The following is a 15758-nucleotide window of genomic DNA, read 5'->3' on the forward strand; positions in this document are numbered from 1 at the left end:
GTCGTGCGACAAATTATGATTGAACAATTTAGTTAGATATATTGGATATATAGATTATCTAACTTTTTTTTTTATGTTCGGGATTGTAAGTGTGAGCAAACCATTTTGTTAGGAAAATTGTAACCATTTTTAATTAATAAATAGTTACGATAAAACAAATGATGTGATTGCTCTTTCAAAAAATATCTTACATGGTGGTTTTTTTATCTACGATATATATCATATGTATATAGACACATCGAGTTGAAAGGCTAAATAGGAATTTATAAAAACATCTCTACATAATTCTATTTATATGAACTAGTTGAAAGACACGTATCATTCACATAACTTAAAATTATTAGATATCGTAGGATTTTATCTCAAAATTATAAAAGAAGTTTCATCTATCTTCTTAAAACTGCAAGATTCATTATTTGTTCAATGTGAGATTCTTACCATCATATATACTTCTTCGAAGACAACATTTGGGTTTACCGTTCTCGAATTGTGGCCCATTTATTTTCGAAGGTCCACTTGCTTGTTATGACTGTGATATCATATTAGACAACATATTAGAAAACAAATAACAATAAAAAGGAATAGTTCTAGTAAATGGTGTATTTTAGTCAAATTTAGATCCTATTTTTTAGTCTTTTTGGTTGTATGGGTACATATTTTGTGTATTTATTTTTGTATCATTCTCCTATTCAAATGCACATCAATATTAATAAAATATCAACCATTCACACTATCTATCTATGTATGTATTGTGAGGACGTCCTTGATTTTTTTCCCATATGAGATTTTGGACAAAATTAAAAAATACTTTTAGTTCATTTGTACAATCATTCTCATTCACTTGTTGATATAAAACTGTTCACTAAAATTGATAGAAAATTTAAATTTGGAAATGACATTGTCACCTTTATTTATTGACGGGAATAAGTTGTTGAGTTCTTCCTTAAGCTTTATTTGGTCATTGTTTGTTTTTAAAAAACCTTTAACATTAATTTTATTCATGAAGTTTTAATAATATTTCTAATCAACACATTTAAAAAAATGAGGTTTGAACCAATGGAAAATAAAATGATTTATGTTAGTATTTATTTTGTTTAGATGGTCTTTAGTCTATATGAAATGGTGCAAACAAGTTAAAAATTAAATTACGAAAAAAAAAAAACAAAATATTATTCCCTTCGTAGTACTTTTAAGAAATATAAACGAAAAGGTAACTTTAAATTGTTGTTCTTGTGACGTTGATAGAAGTCCATCGATGTTCTTCATTCATATAGTATAAAGTTTTGCTATATTTTATAAATATTTTTGTTCATTTTATTATATTTGAAAATGCATTTTATACAATTTTATTTCTACGTGTGTGTAATTTTTCCAAGAAGTCTAATAGTTAAAGTAACACGATCAAAATACATACATATTTTTCTAATTCATAAGGTGCGAGTATTCATCGAACAATAACAATTTTATAGGTTTTCAAAGATTCATAATTTTTACGTAAATGTTTCATTTACGAACAACGAGAACTTTTTTTTTTTTATTTAATTTGAAATTTGAAATGTTTGAATGGTGATCGCAAAACAAAACATCTCCCCAAATTTGGGTCAAACAAAGACAAAAGGATATGTATTCTATTTATTAAGTGAAATGGTAGGCATAATTTTAATAGTATGCACCATTTTAAAAATTAACTATTACTAACACATACATGTGTGTATATAAGTATATAATTTATTTTTCTCGTAATATCCTAATATTAATTTATTAATAGGAAAAAAAAAGAGGGAATTTCTAAAAAGAAAAAAAAAACGAGAAGATGAAAAGTTATATGAAAACGTACATGGCAAAGGTAGAATATGCATTTCATTGAGTAAATTGGAAAAGGTGATACCATGTTTGATAAGATGAGGTTCCCTCTCAAAATCAATTGACGATGAGATGAATAACACATCTATCTTATAAGTAGGTGTGAGTTTCCTTTGTTTTGCTAATATGAGACTCAACATCTCAACACCCCCCTCCCTCATTATCTTTTAGGAACAAAATATATTTTAAGTCTTTCTTTCGAACTATGTATACAAAAGATAAGGACGTAGTCAATGTAAGTTGATGGTTCGAGCCTACTAAGAATTCTTTATTGACCATAAAAATGTATTTTATTGTCCTCAAGTTTGAGGAATAGATCATTTTAATTATTGAGCTTTAAAAAATAAGTCTTTAAAAATAGATTTAAGATGTAATTCAAACTAACTTTATACTAAATTTGAACAATAATTTCTAAAAGATGATATTATTTTTAAACTATCTTTTTCTAATTTTATATATGGTATAACTATTTTGATAAAAATCAAACAAAAAATAGTGGCAGAGCTTTTAAAACTTATTTCTAGAATCGATAAACAAAGATTAAAAGGAATGGAGTTTTTAAACTTAAAAACCAAACACGTAGATTCCTACAAAAATTAGGGACTAAAAAGTAACTTTTCTACACTTTTAGAAATGATAAAACTATAGTTTTAGAATATTTAATGGTTGTTATTATTATTTAGGACGTCTGGTTGAATTTTGCATTACGTGGACCTCTAAAATTTAATCACGTGGTAACGCCGATTTGTGCTACACGTGTAGTGTAGCATATGCTTTTGTCAAGTCTTTCAATCAAGTATTTGTTGCCTTTTTTTTCCTTTATTCATTAATTACGTGTTAATTTATGGGATTTTTTTAAAGACAAATATCTATAAATATAATAAACCCTACGATATCTACCGGACATGTAATAAAAAATATTTCCTATTTTTTAAATAGGTCTGTCATTCTGTCTTTCTTTTCTCTTTTTTCTTCTTTTCTTCATTTTCTTCTTCTTCTAATCTTTTTCTTCTATTGTCCTCCGTTCTTTTTCAATATATATATTTTGGTTGATTTTGACAAAATATTTTTTTTAATAATTTTTATATGAAATATATATAATTTGTATTTTTATAATTACTTTTAGATTTTTTTTATATTTTATTATTTTTAAATTAGATAAAAAAAATCCAACTATTATAGAATAACTAAAAAAAATATACTTAACTTTGAAGAACCAAAGATTAAAAATGAATTGATGATCAGAGTAGGACTTTACCTTTTCTATATCAAATAAGCTTGAGTTTGCTATTATATATGTTAATCTACCATTTTTTTTAATTTATGTTAAAGTTTTAAAACTACATCATTAGTTATATTAAATAATCAATAAAATGTTTTTGAGTTTTTAAAAGTATGACAAATTTACAAGAGTTCTTAACGTAATGTCCATGAAATTTTTACATTTTAAAAGAGTGCAACAAAAATGTCTTTTAAAGTTTAAATTTTATGTTCAATTAAGTTCATAAACAATTATTGATTTGTTTGATTTTAAAAAAAGAAAATCATGAACTTTGGTTGACAAAGTTTTTAGAGAAAATTTATCCATATGTGTGTTGATGCATCATGTGTAGTATAAGCAAGTACAAATAACAATCTTTAATGTTCCTTTGATGATTTATTTCGAAAAATAATAAACATTCTCTGATAATCGATCTTTGAACTTGTTTTATTAGTTTAGATCGATATTTAGTTAGTTTATCGATTTATGGCTTGTTGATCATTATCATGAATCGATCTTTTGCGATTCTAAACTTCTAATCTTTAAACTTGAGATTTTTAAATTTTAAAAATTTGAAAGCTTCGTAGCTCCGGTCTTCCAATTATGGGAGGAGTTATATATTTCAAATATTCAAAACTTTTTCTTTATATATTTTAGTGACTGTGAGAAGTTATATTATTCACAAATTTCATTTAGAGCTTCAGATCTTGAAAAACTTAGGGTTATATTTTACAATTATTTTATTAAGGGGTTATATTTTACAAATTTTCAGAGCAGTTATATTATTCATATCTTCAAATTAAAGTTCGAATATTTGGAAATTTGTTAAAAGAGGATTGGCTTTTCAGCTATCCAACCTCCCAAAATGAATTAGCAAGAGTTGGGTGAAGCTGCTCTTAGGACAAAAATGGCTCCAAATTTCAAAATGGGCTTTAATTAAGTTGGACTTTTAGATATTGACTTTAGGGTAACTACTCATCTCAATTCAATTTGTAATTTTATTTTTTCTAACGAACTTTGGCTGACGTGGCAGCTCATGAATAGTCGAAATTTTTCTTTATAAAAACTCATTTTATTCCATGTAAGAGTCAGCAAAATTTATCAAATTCTCTATGTTATATATTTAAGTTTCTTTTACTTGGTATTTTGTAAACACGTTTTTATTTTTGTTATTTATAAAAAATTCCAACATTTCAAAACCTAAACATTACACTACATAGTTTTTTTAAAAAGTTATATTGAATCAATTGAATGTTGTCAATTAAAAATTTATTATAAATGGCTGCATAAATTTTAATTTTATCAAACTTATATCTACTTCTTTTAATCTTGTATTTTCAAAGTATAATTTTGGTCATTTAACTTCGGGACTGGTACGTTTTCTTTTATCCTAAGTATATTGCATATCAAACTTGGTGTTTGGTATCAAATCCAAAAATATAAATGGCATGATGTTTTTTATTTGGAAATATGTTGGGATGCGGTTATAAATAATATTTTAAAAGATAAGAATTAAAGAACGAAAGTACATAGGAAAGAAGTTAATAAGAGCTTGAACTTAACTCAACTAATATAATTTATACTAAAGACGGTTCCCGCCCTCATCTGTGCTCAAAAGTGTACATATATGAACGAAGATGTTTTGTCATCGTTGTCAATTTTATGTTAGAATATCATTTTGTATTTATAGGTTTGTTTAATTTTAGTATTGCACTTGTGAATGTCATGTTTTTGTTTGTGTACTTAATTCTTAAAAACAATAAATTTATATAGTACCTCATGCTCGTTTGTTGTTGGTTCTTTTATTTTTATTTTATTAAATTTAAAATTTACATACGAACCAAAATTGAATAGTTAAAGTATATATGCAACAAAATTAAATACAAAAGTATATGAACTAAAACGATATTATGATGTATACGTTTTAAAATAATTATGCAACATGCATAAATTAATGTTGTAAGATAGTTTGCATATAATTATAAAGTTTTATATATATATATATATATATATATAATTAAGGGCGTGTTTGACCAAGGAGTTAAGAAATGAAAGTATCGAAATAAGAGTCGTAAATTCCACCCCTTGTTTGATCCAATGAGTTGATGGCTTCCACCATTAAAAGCATCAATTTTATATCTTATTAATTTTTCACATCGGAGACATGGGGTTACAAACTCATTTAAAAATTATTTTGCATCAACTATTAAAAAAAATAAGAAAAAATAATAAAAGAATTTTCTCCCGGGCTTATTTGTGATCGACCAAAATGGAAAAATACGTTTTTTCAAAAATAGAAAATATTTACATCGCATATAACAAAATTACAGAAGATAAAATTTATTACATTTGTTTTTTCCCCGAGTGTAATTATTTTATTAAATGTTTTATTTTTGACAATTTTTTTTAAAGGAATATTACTAAAAAAACAAAGTAAAACTACCATGCCCTTGTTAAAATAATCATGTTCTAAAGCTAGTCAAAGTGATATACAAATGTATTAATGGTTAAAGGTTTGTGGTTTAAAACTTTTGTTTATATTATGTTATCATACCCTAAACGTTTCTTGTTGACCCAAGCAATGTACATTAATTAGATACAAAACAAACAATTTAATAAAACGTTAAAGTTTTATTTATTTATTTATTTTTATTTTATTGTAATTATTTTAATTTTAGTTTTTAAATGTTGGACATTAAGTGGAGCATTCATCAGGTTTTGTTATTTAATTCCTACGTGAGACCATCTCAAAACTTGACAACTACTAAACATAACATAGTTCTTTAAAATGATGATTTTTGCTTTCTCTTGTTTTTTATTTTTTTAATTTGACTTCAAATTCTAACTTTTTTTTTTCAACTCAATAAATATCAAAATAATATTTATATAAAAACCGAAAAGAAATAGACATAATCTTTAAAAAAAATAAGAAAAAATTATGATCAATTTTTGAAGACATTGTTACATCACATGCTTAATATACTTATTATTAGGTTAATAGTGTTATCATTCAAACTACTTTTTTGTTTAAATATTATTTTGATCTATATATTTTTTATTGTGATCTATTTTGATTATTGTACTTTAACCTAATAATTATTTTAGTATGTTGATGTTCAATGGATATTTCTTTTTTTTTTAACCCTAATGTTTATTTATGAAATTAAAATAATTATGAAGTAAATTAATAAAATAAAATTTAGGAACGACGAGCTAACCAACAAAACTTAATCAACTAATTCTCCTAAACTAATTATTAGTTTAATACAAATTTTTTGATTCAATTTTGGTTATTGTAAGTAGAAACGGCCGCGCAGATTTGAACTCGCAATCTCGAACCTCTAGATCGAGTAAATTTTGTTTTGTTAAAGATTAAATGGGCCGTAGAAGCCAATCCAGCGATCCAAAAGCCAAAAACCAGAAGGGTAACCTTCCCTCTTTCTTTGAATGGGGATTTGGCGCGCCGAGTCTCCACTCTCCCAAAGCAGCCGCCCAGAATGAGAGATTCACCTGGTAATTTTCATTTTTCAACCACAATCCTCTTCTTCTTCCATCTCTTTCTTCTTGTTCATCGGCCAAAGCGTTATTGAAGCGAGATAGTCTGAAGTATCGATGCGGAGATTTTTGTTAACTTCAATCTGTTTCGCACTGTTAATTATCTAAAATTTTATCTCGTTGTTGTTTTTCTATGTGTTTCTTTTCTTGGCCTGGATGGGAAGAGTCATCATAAATTTGTTCTGGATCAATTGAACTTCTTCGTTGCTTAGAGAACTGCAGACGTCGTCGAATAGTGTAATCGTTGTAAAACATTGTTTAACGACGCGTTGAAGGAGTAATTTGTTATCTGGGATAGTATGACATGAAGGAGCTTGAACTAAGATTTGTTCCACGAACACGGAATTCCTTGTTGGAGGTTCTCTTTTACTGTTCCAAATATTTAAGTTTGAAGTTCCATCAGTTTCTCAGTCATTTGCGGTAGTCAACTGAGAATCAAACTCTATCCTGATGCATTTTGTCAAATTTGGCGATTCTCGTCCTTTCCTAAATCATTAAGAATGCTTGTCATAACTTCGAGGCTTTTAGCTACAGTTTCGTTGCTTCCGTTTCTTTTATGAAATTTAGACGTCACGCATTCCGTTGCTTTACCTGATCTAATCAGGTTAGAACTTGTCTCTTATTTTGTACTTGAACGAAATGATCGTCTGTTAGCACTCAAAATAAATTTTCAGCTTCAAGGCTTCGATCTCTGTGGAATTTTAGTTTGCCTACGATATTCATCTCTTCAAAGCTCCAACAACTTATCTAACCTTGTTATTATTTTAATAATCAGTATTATTTTCACCTAAATTCTTCGTACATCTGGTTCAGTTTGCAACGGACAACTAATTTAAATTTATCATACAGATGTTTTGGTGCACGAGGTGAAAGATGCTAAAAATAAGGTCATCAAATTATCTGCTGCACTTAATGTTGGAGACAATGAGGAGTTTGATTTTGTACGTTCCTTATATGGTATGTATTATTTGATTAAATATACTTGAATAAATTCATTAGGGGAAATTTTCAGCATTCCAGATGATTGATCTGCTGTATAAGTTTAAGTCTCAGTGCACAATATGCAAAGACATGTTTGAATGATAGTAAAAAACGTAGAAAATGGAACAAAACACTCTCAGAGCATGCATGTATTGGAGCAAGAATCAAGCTCAACTCACGATGTATTACTTGATTACTCGAATTGAGCAAACCCAAGGAGGAAACTAAAATTTAAGTTTCCATATAAGAATAACAATAATAACATTTTACTATGTGAGCTTTTCTCTCTATTATTGAGATGCAGTATTGCAGAGTTATGAGTTTTTTACCCTTTTGATTATACTGAATTTTAAGTTTCTTTCTTTGAAGTTAGTTTCAAAACTTCAGAAGTTTCTTTTTCAGCTTTTTACTTTTAAGTTTTTACGTTTACTGTTGACTTCTAAGTTTTAAGTTGGTGGTTATATACATATATAGTTGAACGACAGTGGGGATCAAATATTTGACCTCTTGAACAAGGAATATGTTGAGCTTTTCTTAGGTTGGCTAAATAGTATTCATTTTTGTACTTATAGAAGTGTGGACTTCTATGAGAAGTTTGTTACATCAATCAAACGTGGTTTCTTTTGACTTAAGGATCCCATTCTCTCATTTTCTGTTCAAATTCTTCTATCTGCTCAGCAAACATGAAATTTTGATTATCACTTCATCTTATTTTCTTCGTTCTTTTATTTTCTAAACAAGTGTCTTGATCAATATATCTCTTCGCATCATTGCTGAAAAAGTAATGCAAAACTCCTTTTGGATTTCATGATAGTAAGTTTTAAAAATCCTTCACATATTTTTGAAAGGATCATATACAATCTGCTAGTGGACTTCGTGGGTAAATAATGAGACAAAGTTCCAAATGTTACTTTTATTCGTCAAGTACATTCCTATCGATCACCAAATTGTGTTTTTGGGGTTGGTGTGTAATACGGGTGAGTATCTTCCTTAATGATGACTGCCTTTTCAAATAGGTACGAATCTTTATGTAACTACGAGCTTTCTTTAATTAGCATCAGTTAAAGGAACTTTTTGCAACTGCTTTGGTTTTTTGTGTGATTTTGTACATTCATTTCATTTATCAAGGAAATTAGTTCTTATCATAAAGAAAAAAAAGTTATTCTGAGAAAAACAGGAACTTACAAGGTGCTTGGAAAACCAGTCCCCCTGGAGTTTCATATTCACATAGAGATGAATAAAGTAAAGCTACTAACTAATCCATCTCCCTGAGAACCATCATGATTCTTGTGTGCATGGTTTAGGTTGTGAGTTTCAACATGGTATTATTGAGGAAATTACGCATCCATTCTCCAATGTATAATGTGTATTAAGAGATCATTTCAAACTCCCCTGAACCACAAAATCTGTACAATGCAAAAGCCATTTGAATCATTCCTCTTCCTCCCCACCTCTGCCGAAGGATTTTATTATTTTAATTCCCTTGGTCTTCAAGGCAGAAAAGTTTGTTCCGTCTGTCACAATATCTTGTAAAGCTGTGAACAGTTAAAATAACATTATATTGATCTCTAACTAATTTCTTCTTTTGTAAGGGTTGTTCTAATTTCATATCATCTCTGCTTGCCTTTGCTATGGACTTTTGCAGAAGGCGCTATAGCTGGCAGTGTTGCTAGCTTCGTTATTGAAGCTGCGCTATATCCAATCGATACAATAAAAACTCGTCTACAGGTACGCTTTATATGCATAGGTTTCTTTCAGTTGGAAAGTGAATATCTTTTAGGCTCCTAGAACGATCGAGCCTCAAGTTTTTGGTCCCTAGTGTTTTTTGTAATTGTTTTAATCACCTAATATTGCCCAAGTGCTGCGCTCTTATTTTGTCTCTTCAAATATTTTGCCTCTCGGAGATTGATATTTTCATTTTCTGATTTTTAATTTGAATTATTTGTCCTGGATTGATTAATTATACAATCTCGACAGCGGTATTGCAGAAGCTTTTCATTCCCTTCCTGAAGTCATCATCACTACCTGTCTGCTGATTCAATTATCTTATGGTCATTGCACAACTATAGGGGTCTTCGTGCTTTTATTCCGTCATATGTTCACTTTTGAATGTGTACCACCTGATGATTTCTGAACTACACTAAAATGGTTTTGCTAGGCTGTTCACGGAGGAGGAAAGATTGTACTAAAGGGTCTTTATTCTGGATTGACCGGAAATCTGGTTGGGATGTTACCGTGAGTGTATCTACCCCCATATATTTTTCACCATCTCCTCTGCTAGAATGTTGGATAAATGTATCGTATATGCAATGTTGGAGCTGATTTTAGCCTGCAGAGAAGTATTTCTTTAATGAGAATTTGAATAAATAAAGTTTGTCATGTGAGGAACCTGAAGTTCATTAGTTTGTATGGAATATGAGGGTGTCTCGCATTCCAAATACCTTTTCTTTTTAACCTGATTTTTAGTCGTTTTTTCCCCCAACACCTTTTTTTTTTTGGACAAAGAAAAAATTTCATTGATAAATGAAACGGGAAGTAAAACGCCGAACACCGTGAATTACACCGTAATTTAGATAAGGTATAAAGAGCAAAATGATGCTTATTTTTTGCACAAAAGGAAACAGTAGAAGGAACCATGTCCATAGACTGATTAAAAAGAGGAGACTTTCCTGAAAATGTGACCATTTCTTTCACCCCAAAGATGAAAAAGGAGCTTGCAATATAGCCAACCATAATAACTTCTACCACAAAAACGATTGGCCCACCAAAATAGATGCAAGAATATCAAAAACATTACTAGAAAACGTCAAAGACCATCCGAAAGCTTTCAGAACAATGAGCCAAAAACTGGAAGCAAAAGAACAATGCAAAATAATGATATCCAGGAGATTCACACATATCACATAAGACGGACAAGTGCATATTAGGCATCCTCTGCCGCAAACTATCTGCTATACTAATGGATCAAAGACTGAACTCTCAAAGAAAAATTTAAAATTTCTTCGAATAATTGTCCTTCCAAGTCTGTATGAACATATTTCAAATGAGGATTCACAGTCCCCATCAAATCCTCCATAAGTGATTTAAGTAATCCTTAAATTCTTTTGTTGATGTTGATATTATGGCCTGTAGTAATGTCTGGTTTTCTGCCATTTGAGTGAAAACCAAATATCAATTGTTGCTTTCAGAACTTGTTGCACCAATGGGTCGTTTTTGCCCTGATTTCTGCCTGTTATTGAGTCGCTTACAATTGTTGTTCAGCCATTAAGTTATTGAAATACTGAGTGTTGAAATCATTAATGTTGGTTCTATAATGCAGTAACTGTTCTTATTTCTCATCATATGATGTCTGTGCTAAATGTTCTATAATTTCACTATTATCAGTGCCACTGCCATTTTCGTTGGTGTATATGAACCTACCAAGCAGACATTGCTCAATTCTCTCCCTGAAAACCTCAATGCTTTAGCTCATTTAGTAAGATTCTCCACCAACCATGTTTCAGTTTACAATACCATTTGAATCTAGCAGTGTTTTCCCCTTGGCTATGTTTGCTATTTTGTTAAAGAAGAACATCAGTTGCATTCGGCTTTCTTTTTATGATATTTTAGAGCAAACTATTACATCAAAATGTTGGTAGAGCTCTTTATTTGTTAATTTAATAGGTGTTCAAGCTACATACAGACTGCAGGTGTCGTAGGAGGAGTGGCTTCATCGATCATTCGTGTACCAACAGAGGTAGTTAACTTTAGCTGCTCTATTACAATATTCTGTCCATGCCTGCTGAGCTCGTTATTTGTTTATTGTTTCCAGGTAGTTAAGCAAAGGATGCAGACTAGCCACTTTGCGTCTGCATCGAATGCTGTCCAAGCTATTGTTTCAAGGGAAGGTTTTAAAGGCCTTTATGCGGTAATAGTATACTCACTTTGTTACTGATCTTCTCATACTATACCAAACGTCCTTATCTGTCAGTATTCAATATTTTTCTTGCCAATTTATTGAGAAAGAGAGTATTTTTCTTGGGATTACATATTGGAAATTGATCACTTTCCCGTTTCTTTCATTAATGTCTCAGGGTTATGGATCTTTCTTACTACGAGATTTGCCATTTGATGCCATCCAGTTCTGCATTTACGAACAACTTAGGATAGGGTACAAGCTAGCGGTACGTTCAATACAAGTACCTAATCAGGACTTGACTCCTTTCCGTTGCCTTTCCTTTTCTTTTCTTTTTTTTCTTTCTGGTGTGGGGGAGAGCTTTCTTTCAATATAAATGCACTAAAGAATCCATAAGATGATTTTGTGTTCTTCAACTTTTCAAGCTCAGAGTACTTGGCAATTGGAATAACGCTGTAAACCTATATTAACTTCTACTTTTCCATCCCTTGTTTTGCTAAGTTGAACTGCTGGCCAATGTACAATTTTTTTTGAGGAGAATAAATGTTGTTCATCTTGGTGCAGGCGCAGAGAGATCCAAATGACCCCGAGAATGCTCTAATCGGTGCCTTTTCTGGTAGAACATCGATTGTCATTTTTTCTCCCTTTTGTTTCCATTAGAGTTCTGGGGACATTTTATACTCAAAGCACTCGACATCTTTTTTTCTCTATTGGTACATCTGTGGAACATTACAAACTGAATACTAGAAAAACTGTACTCATTTCTGTGTCCAGTTTCAATGAGATTGATTACAGATCTTGTTCTTGTTCACCAGTGCATATGTTTGCCGTATTTATAAAAACTTTTAGCCTGTTGAATTATGAAAATTTTAGGTGGACTCATTATATACAGGGGCTTGGAGCTTTTTCTAATAACTATACGTATGCTCTATTCCTCTGAGTCAAATAAATGATATATTCATTAATCTCATGGACCTCATATAATTTGTAGATGATACTATTGTGGCAAGCAACGTGCAGAGGTGGTCCGGAAAAGTTTCGATACTATTTTAGTTCTAGAAAATTTTCCATATTCATCTTCTAGTTTCTCTAATCTAGTCCCTTTCACCACAACGACATGGACACCTTATGATCCCAAATTATTCTTGATTGATGTTTGATTGCAGATTTAGACTTTAGGGGGTTGGACAAGGACCCTAGCGAGAATTGGTCTTTAGTGAGATTTCATGTTTCGGTTTTGGCTTTGGTTTTGAAGTTTTTTTTTTTTTTTTTTTTTTTTTTTGCAATTATTCGCATGGTAACATCTTACTTTCTTGGTAACCAACCTATTTATAGGGGTTGTATTTGCGGCTTGTTCTTTTGTAAGTCCTTGCATTGCATTCTTTGATTCTTTTTTAATGAAAGTTGTTGTTTTCATAAATGAAAGAAAAAATTTAATCATGCATATCGTGCTTAACACATTGAGGGAGAAGAACTATTATGATGTAGGAGCAATTTATCAACCACAGTAAATTTTTAACCTCCCAACGGTTAATCCAGGCAGTACAAATAATCATATTCTTTCCGACATTTCCTGCCTGTAGGTGCCGTTACTGGGGCTATAACCACACCTTTTGATGTGATCAAAACTCGATTAATGGTTCAGGTACTGTTTCAAGTGCTACCAACTTTTTATTTGGCGGAAAACCATCTCAAGTTTTGACACGTTTTTCTTTCTTAACTTTTAATATTACACAGGGATCAAATAGCCAATATCAAGGTATTCGTGATTGCTGTAGGACTATAATGAAGGAAGAAGGAGCACGTGCCTTCTTAAAGGTTTGTTGTTCGTTCTTCAGACTTACTGATAGAAAGGGATTATTATTATTATTGTTCTTAGGTCAAATTATAGGAAATATTCCCGAGTCCTGATACAAGGTTTATTTATTTATTATCATCATTTTTTCTGACAAAGAATCTTGATATAGGTTTCAATGATTCTCTCAGATTTGGAGAACTTTCAATTTTTACCCGTATACTTGAAATTTCTTTCAAAATATAGAGATTTTTTCCTCGTTTAAATAAAACAGAAATTGGAAAGCGGCTGTTTTCAATTTTAAAGTTCAAATTTGAAATTTGAAATTTGTATTCTTAGAACAAATTTCAAACTTCAAAGTTAAATTTAGAACTTTAAAAATCTAAAGTTATAAATGAAACTTGAAGAGTACTTTGTATAATATAACCTTAATAGTAATTATAATACAAACAACAACAATAATAAATAAAGCTACCTTTCAAAATGTTTATCTTAGGATCTGCTTTGGATGTTAGTTGAGTTCTAAAATGTGGAGTTAAAAAGTCTAAATATGTGTTTGGGTTGCATAGTTGTTTAGTTTAGAGTTGAGAAACAAACGAAGAAATATAAAGTTCATAAATGAACAAACGTCAATAGTGAATTCTGGTTTAGTTGGTAGGTTTGAGTTATTTTTGACTTCTACCGATAAAGTTGGGTTAAGTACCCTCTTAAATCATTCAAACGGCTCCACTTGATTATGACCGATAGAACACCCATCTAACTACAACTATAGGTTGAAGAGACACAATGACGCAGACTTCTGTCTTATTTCATGTTGCAGGGCATGGGGCCAAGGGTATTGTGGATAGGATTAGGAGGCGCTATATTTTTTGGCGTTCTTGAAAAAACAAAGCAGATGCTTGCTAATCAGAGGCATCCGCTGCCTGAGAAACCAATCCAATCGCAATGATATGATTCAGGTCATCATTCTAAGGGTTCCCACATTATCATTTCGTATTTAAATCCTAAGAAAAATGATATAACTTTCCATTTTCATTTGTTTGATTGCACTTCGAAATAATAATAGTTTCACTTCTTTGCCTCACCAAATCCATTTGTTCTTCTTCTCTTCCTGTTCTTTAATAATAATATTGTTGACAAGGCATGATTCCACTCTAAAGCTGGAATTGATTCATTCAGATCTACTACTTCCGGTTGCTTGTTACTTGTAGAATACAGGAGCAGCCAGGTTTGCTCTCATCTAAACATGGCATCAACTAACTTTTGTTTATTCTTTTGGATTAATTGCAAATCTGGTCACAATAGGTTGGAGGAAGTTGAATTTAATCCTTATGTTTTGTAATTAGAATTTAATCCCTATATTGATAAAAGTTTCGTAAATAGTTGGTGACATTTATGTAGATTTTATCTATCTTGGAGGTCTATTTATACGGTTTTATCAAACTTTATAATTAAATTATAATTTTCTTTGAGGGAGAATTGGCTAAATTAACCACTTCTATTTTTCACATTTTGAAAATAACACACTTTTTACAAAGTGCTTCTTCTTGGTTGAGATCGACTCTGAGATTTTAATTTAAACACTAGGAATTCAAATGACTCAATGATATGAAAGGTTAAAATTACTCTTGTTTTGGAAAAATTCGTCACCTTAAAGAAACCATATTAGGTCCTCACATAGTCCGAGTTCTTCTTCATCTTCTTATCAAATTCAATCTCATACATTGTGGTTTGCATCTTCAAACGATAATCACCGACACAAGCCTTCGTTAAACAGATGATTTTTGATACGGAGTTTGTGGAATTTGTGTGATATGTATGAAAAATCTAGTACTTGTAAGTTTTCGTTTTCTACATGCAACTGGCAATGAATTTGTGGATATTTCTACATTTCACGTATGAAACTGGGTTGAATCTTGAACGGTAGGTTTCACTTGAGGTATAAATCTTGAGGTATATATGAACTGAGAATGTCCTGAGTTCTTATACATAAGAGTGTTGAAAATTGCGATTGATGCAAATGTCCTGAGTCCTTAAAAAATTAAGTTTGTCTACACACTAATTTTTGTGTTCTTTAAACCCTATTTCGTGTTTTGTTTTTTTAAATGGTTAAAGTTCACTTCCACAAGTAATAACTTAATTAGGTTAAAAATCACTTACGCAATTTAGTTAAAATTTGAACATTTTAGTCAGAACTTTGATCTAACCTTTGTAACAATTTAATCTTTGAATTTACTATATAACAAAATTTATGGAAGAATTTAGTATTACTAAAGAACAATTTAAATCTTATGGTAGAATTTAGTATTAAGAATAGTGATTTTTACGTAAATAAATGTTCAGACAGAATATTTTTAGAATACATAGTTACTAAATTGAAAGTACACTGGTTAAAAGAACAGAAACCA

General features: G+C 30.3%; 1 protein-coding gene across 2 annotated transcripts; it reads left to right on the top strand.

Annotated features, from left to right (window-relative positions):
• Nucleotides 1-6492: 6492 nt before the first annotated feature.
• On the top strand, nt 6493-14439 carry LOC103496590 (S-adenosylmethionine carrier 1, chloroplastic/mitochondrial-like). Of its 2 annotated transcripts, XM_008458518.3 has the most exons (12): nt 6493-6637; nt 7529-7636; nt 9306-9388; nt 9819-9895; nt 11045-11135; nt 11343-11396; nt 11472-11567; nt 11734-11823; nt 12120-12171; nt 13139-13200; nt 13293-13373; nt 14171-14439. In XM_008458518.3, exons 1-12 carry the CDS (start codon nt 6622-6624, stop codon nt 14297-14299), a joined length of 939 nt encoding a protein of 312 aa, XP_008456740.1. In that variant the 5' UTR covers nt 6493-6621; the 3' UTR covers nt 14300-14439. The 2 variants fall into 2 exon arrangements, with proteins under 2 accessions (XP_008456740.1, XP_050938756.1); XM_051082799.1 differs by lacking the exon at nt 11045-11135 and having other exon boundaries at nt 11324-11396.
• The last annotated feature ends 1319 nt before the right edge of the window (nt 14440-15758 follow it).

Source organism: Cucumis melo, chromosome 3 (genome assembly GCF_025177605.1).
Source record: "Cucumis melo cultivar AY chromosome 3, USDA_Cmelo_AY_1.0, whole genome shotgun sequence".
In the NCBI taxonomy this organism is placed as follows: domain Eukaryota; kingdom Viridiplantae; phylum Streptophyta; class Magnoliopsida; order Cucurbitales; family Cucurbitaceae; genus Cucumis; species Cucumis melo.

Coding starts and splice junctions, on each gene's coding strand:
- LOC103496590 (XM_008458518.3), top strand. Junction 9,389..9,818: donor CAATAAAAACTCGTCTACAG/GTACGCTTTATA, acceptor TGGTTTTGCTAG/GCTGTTCACGGAGGAGGAAA. Junction 13,201..13,292: donor AAACTCGATTAATGGTTCAG/GTACTGTTTCAA, acceptor AATATTACACAG/GGATCAAATAGCCAATATCA.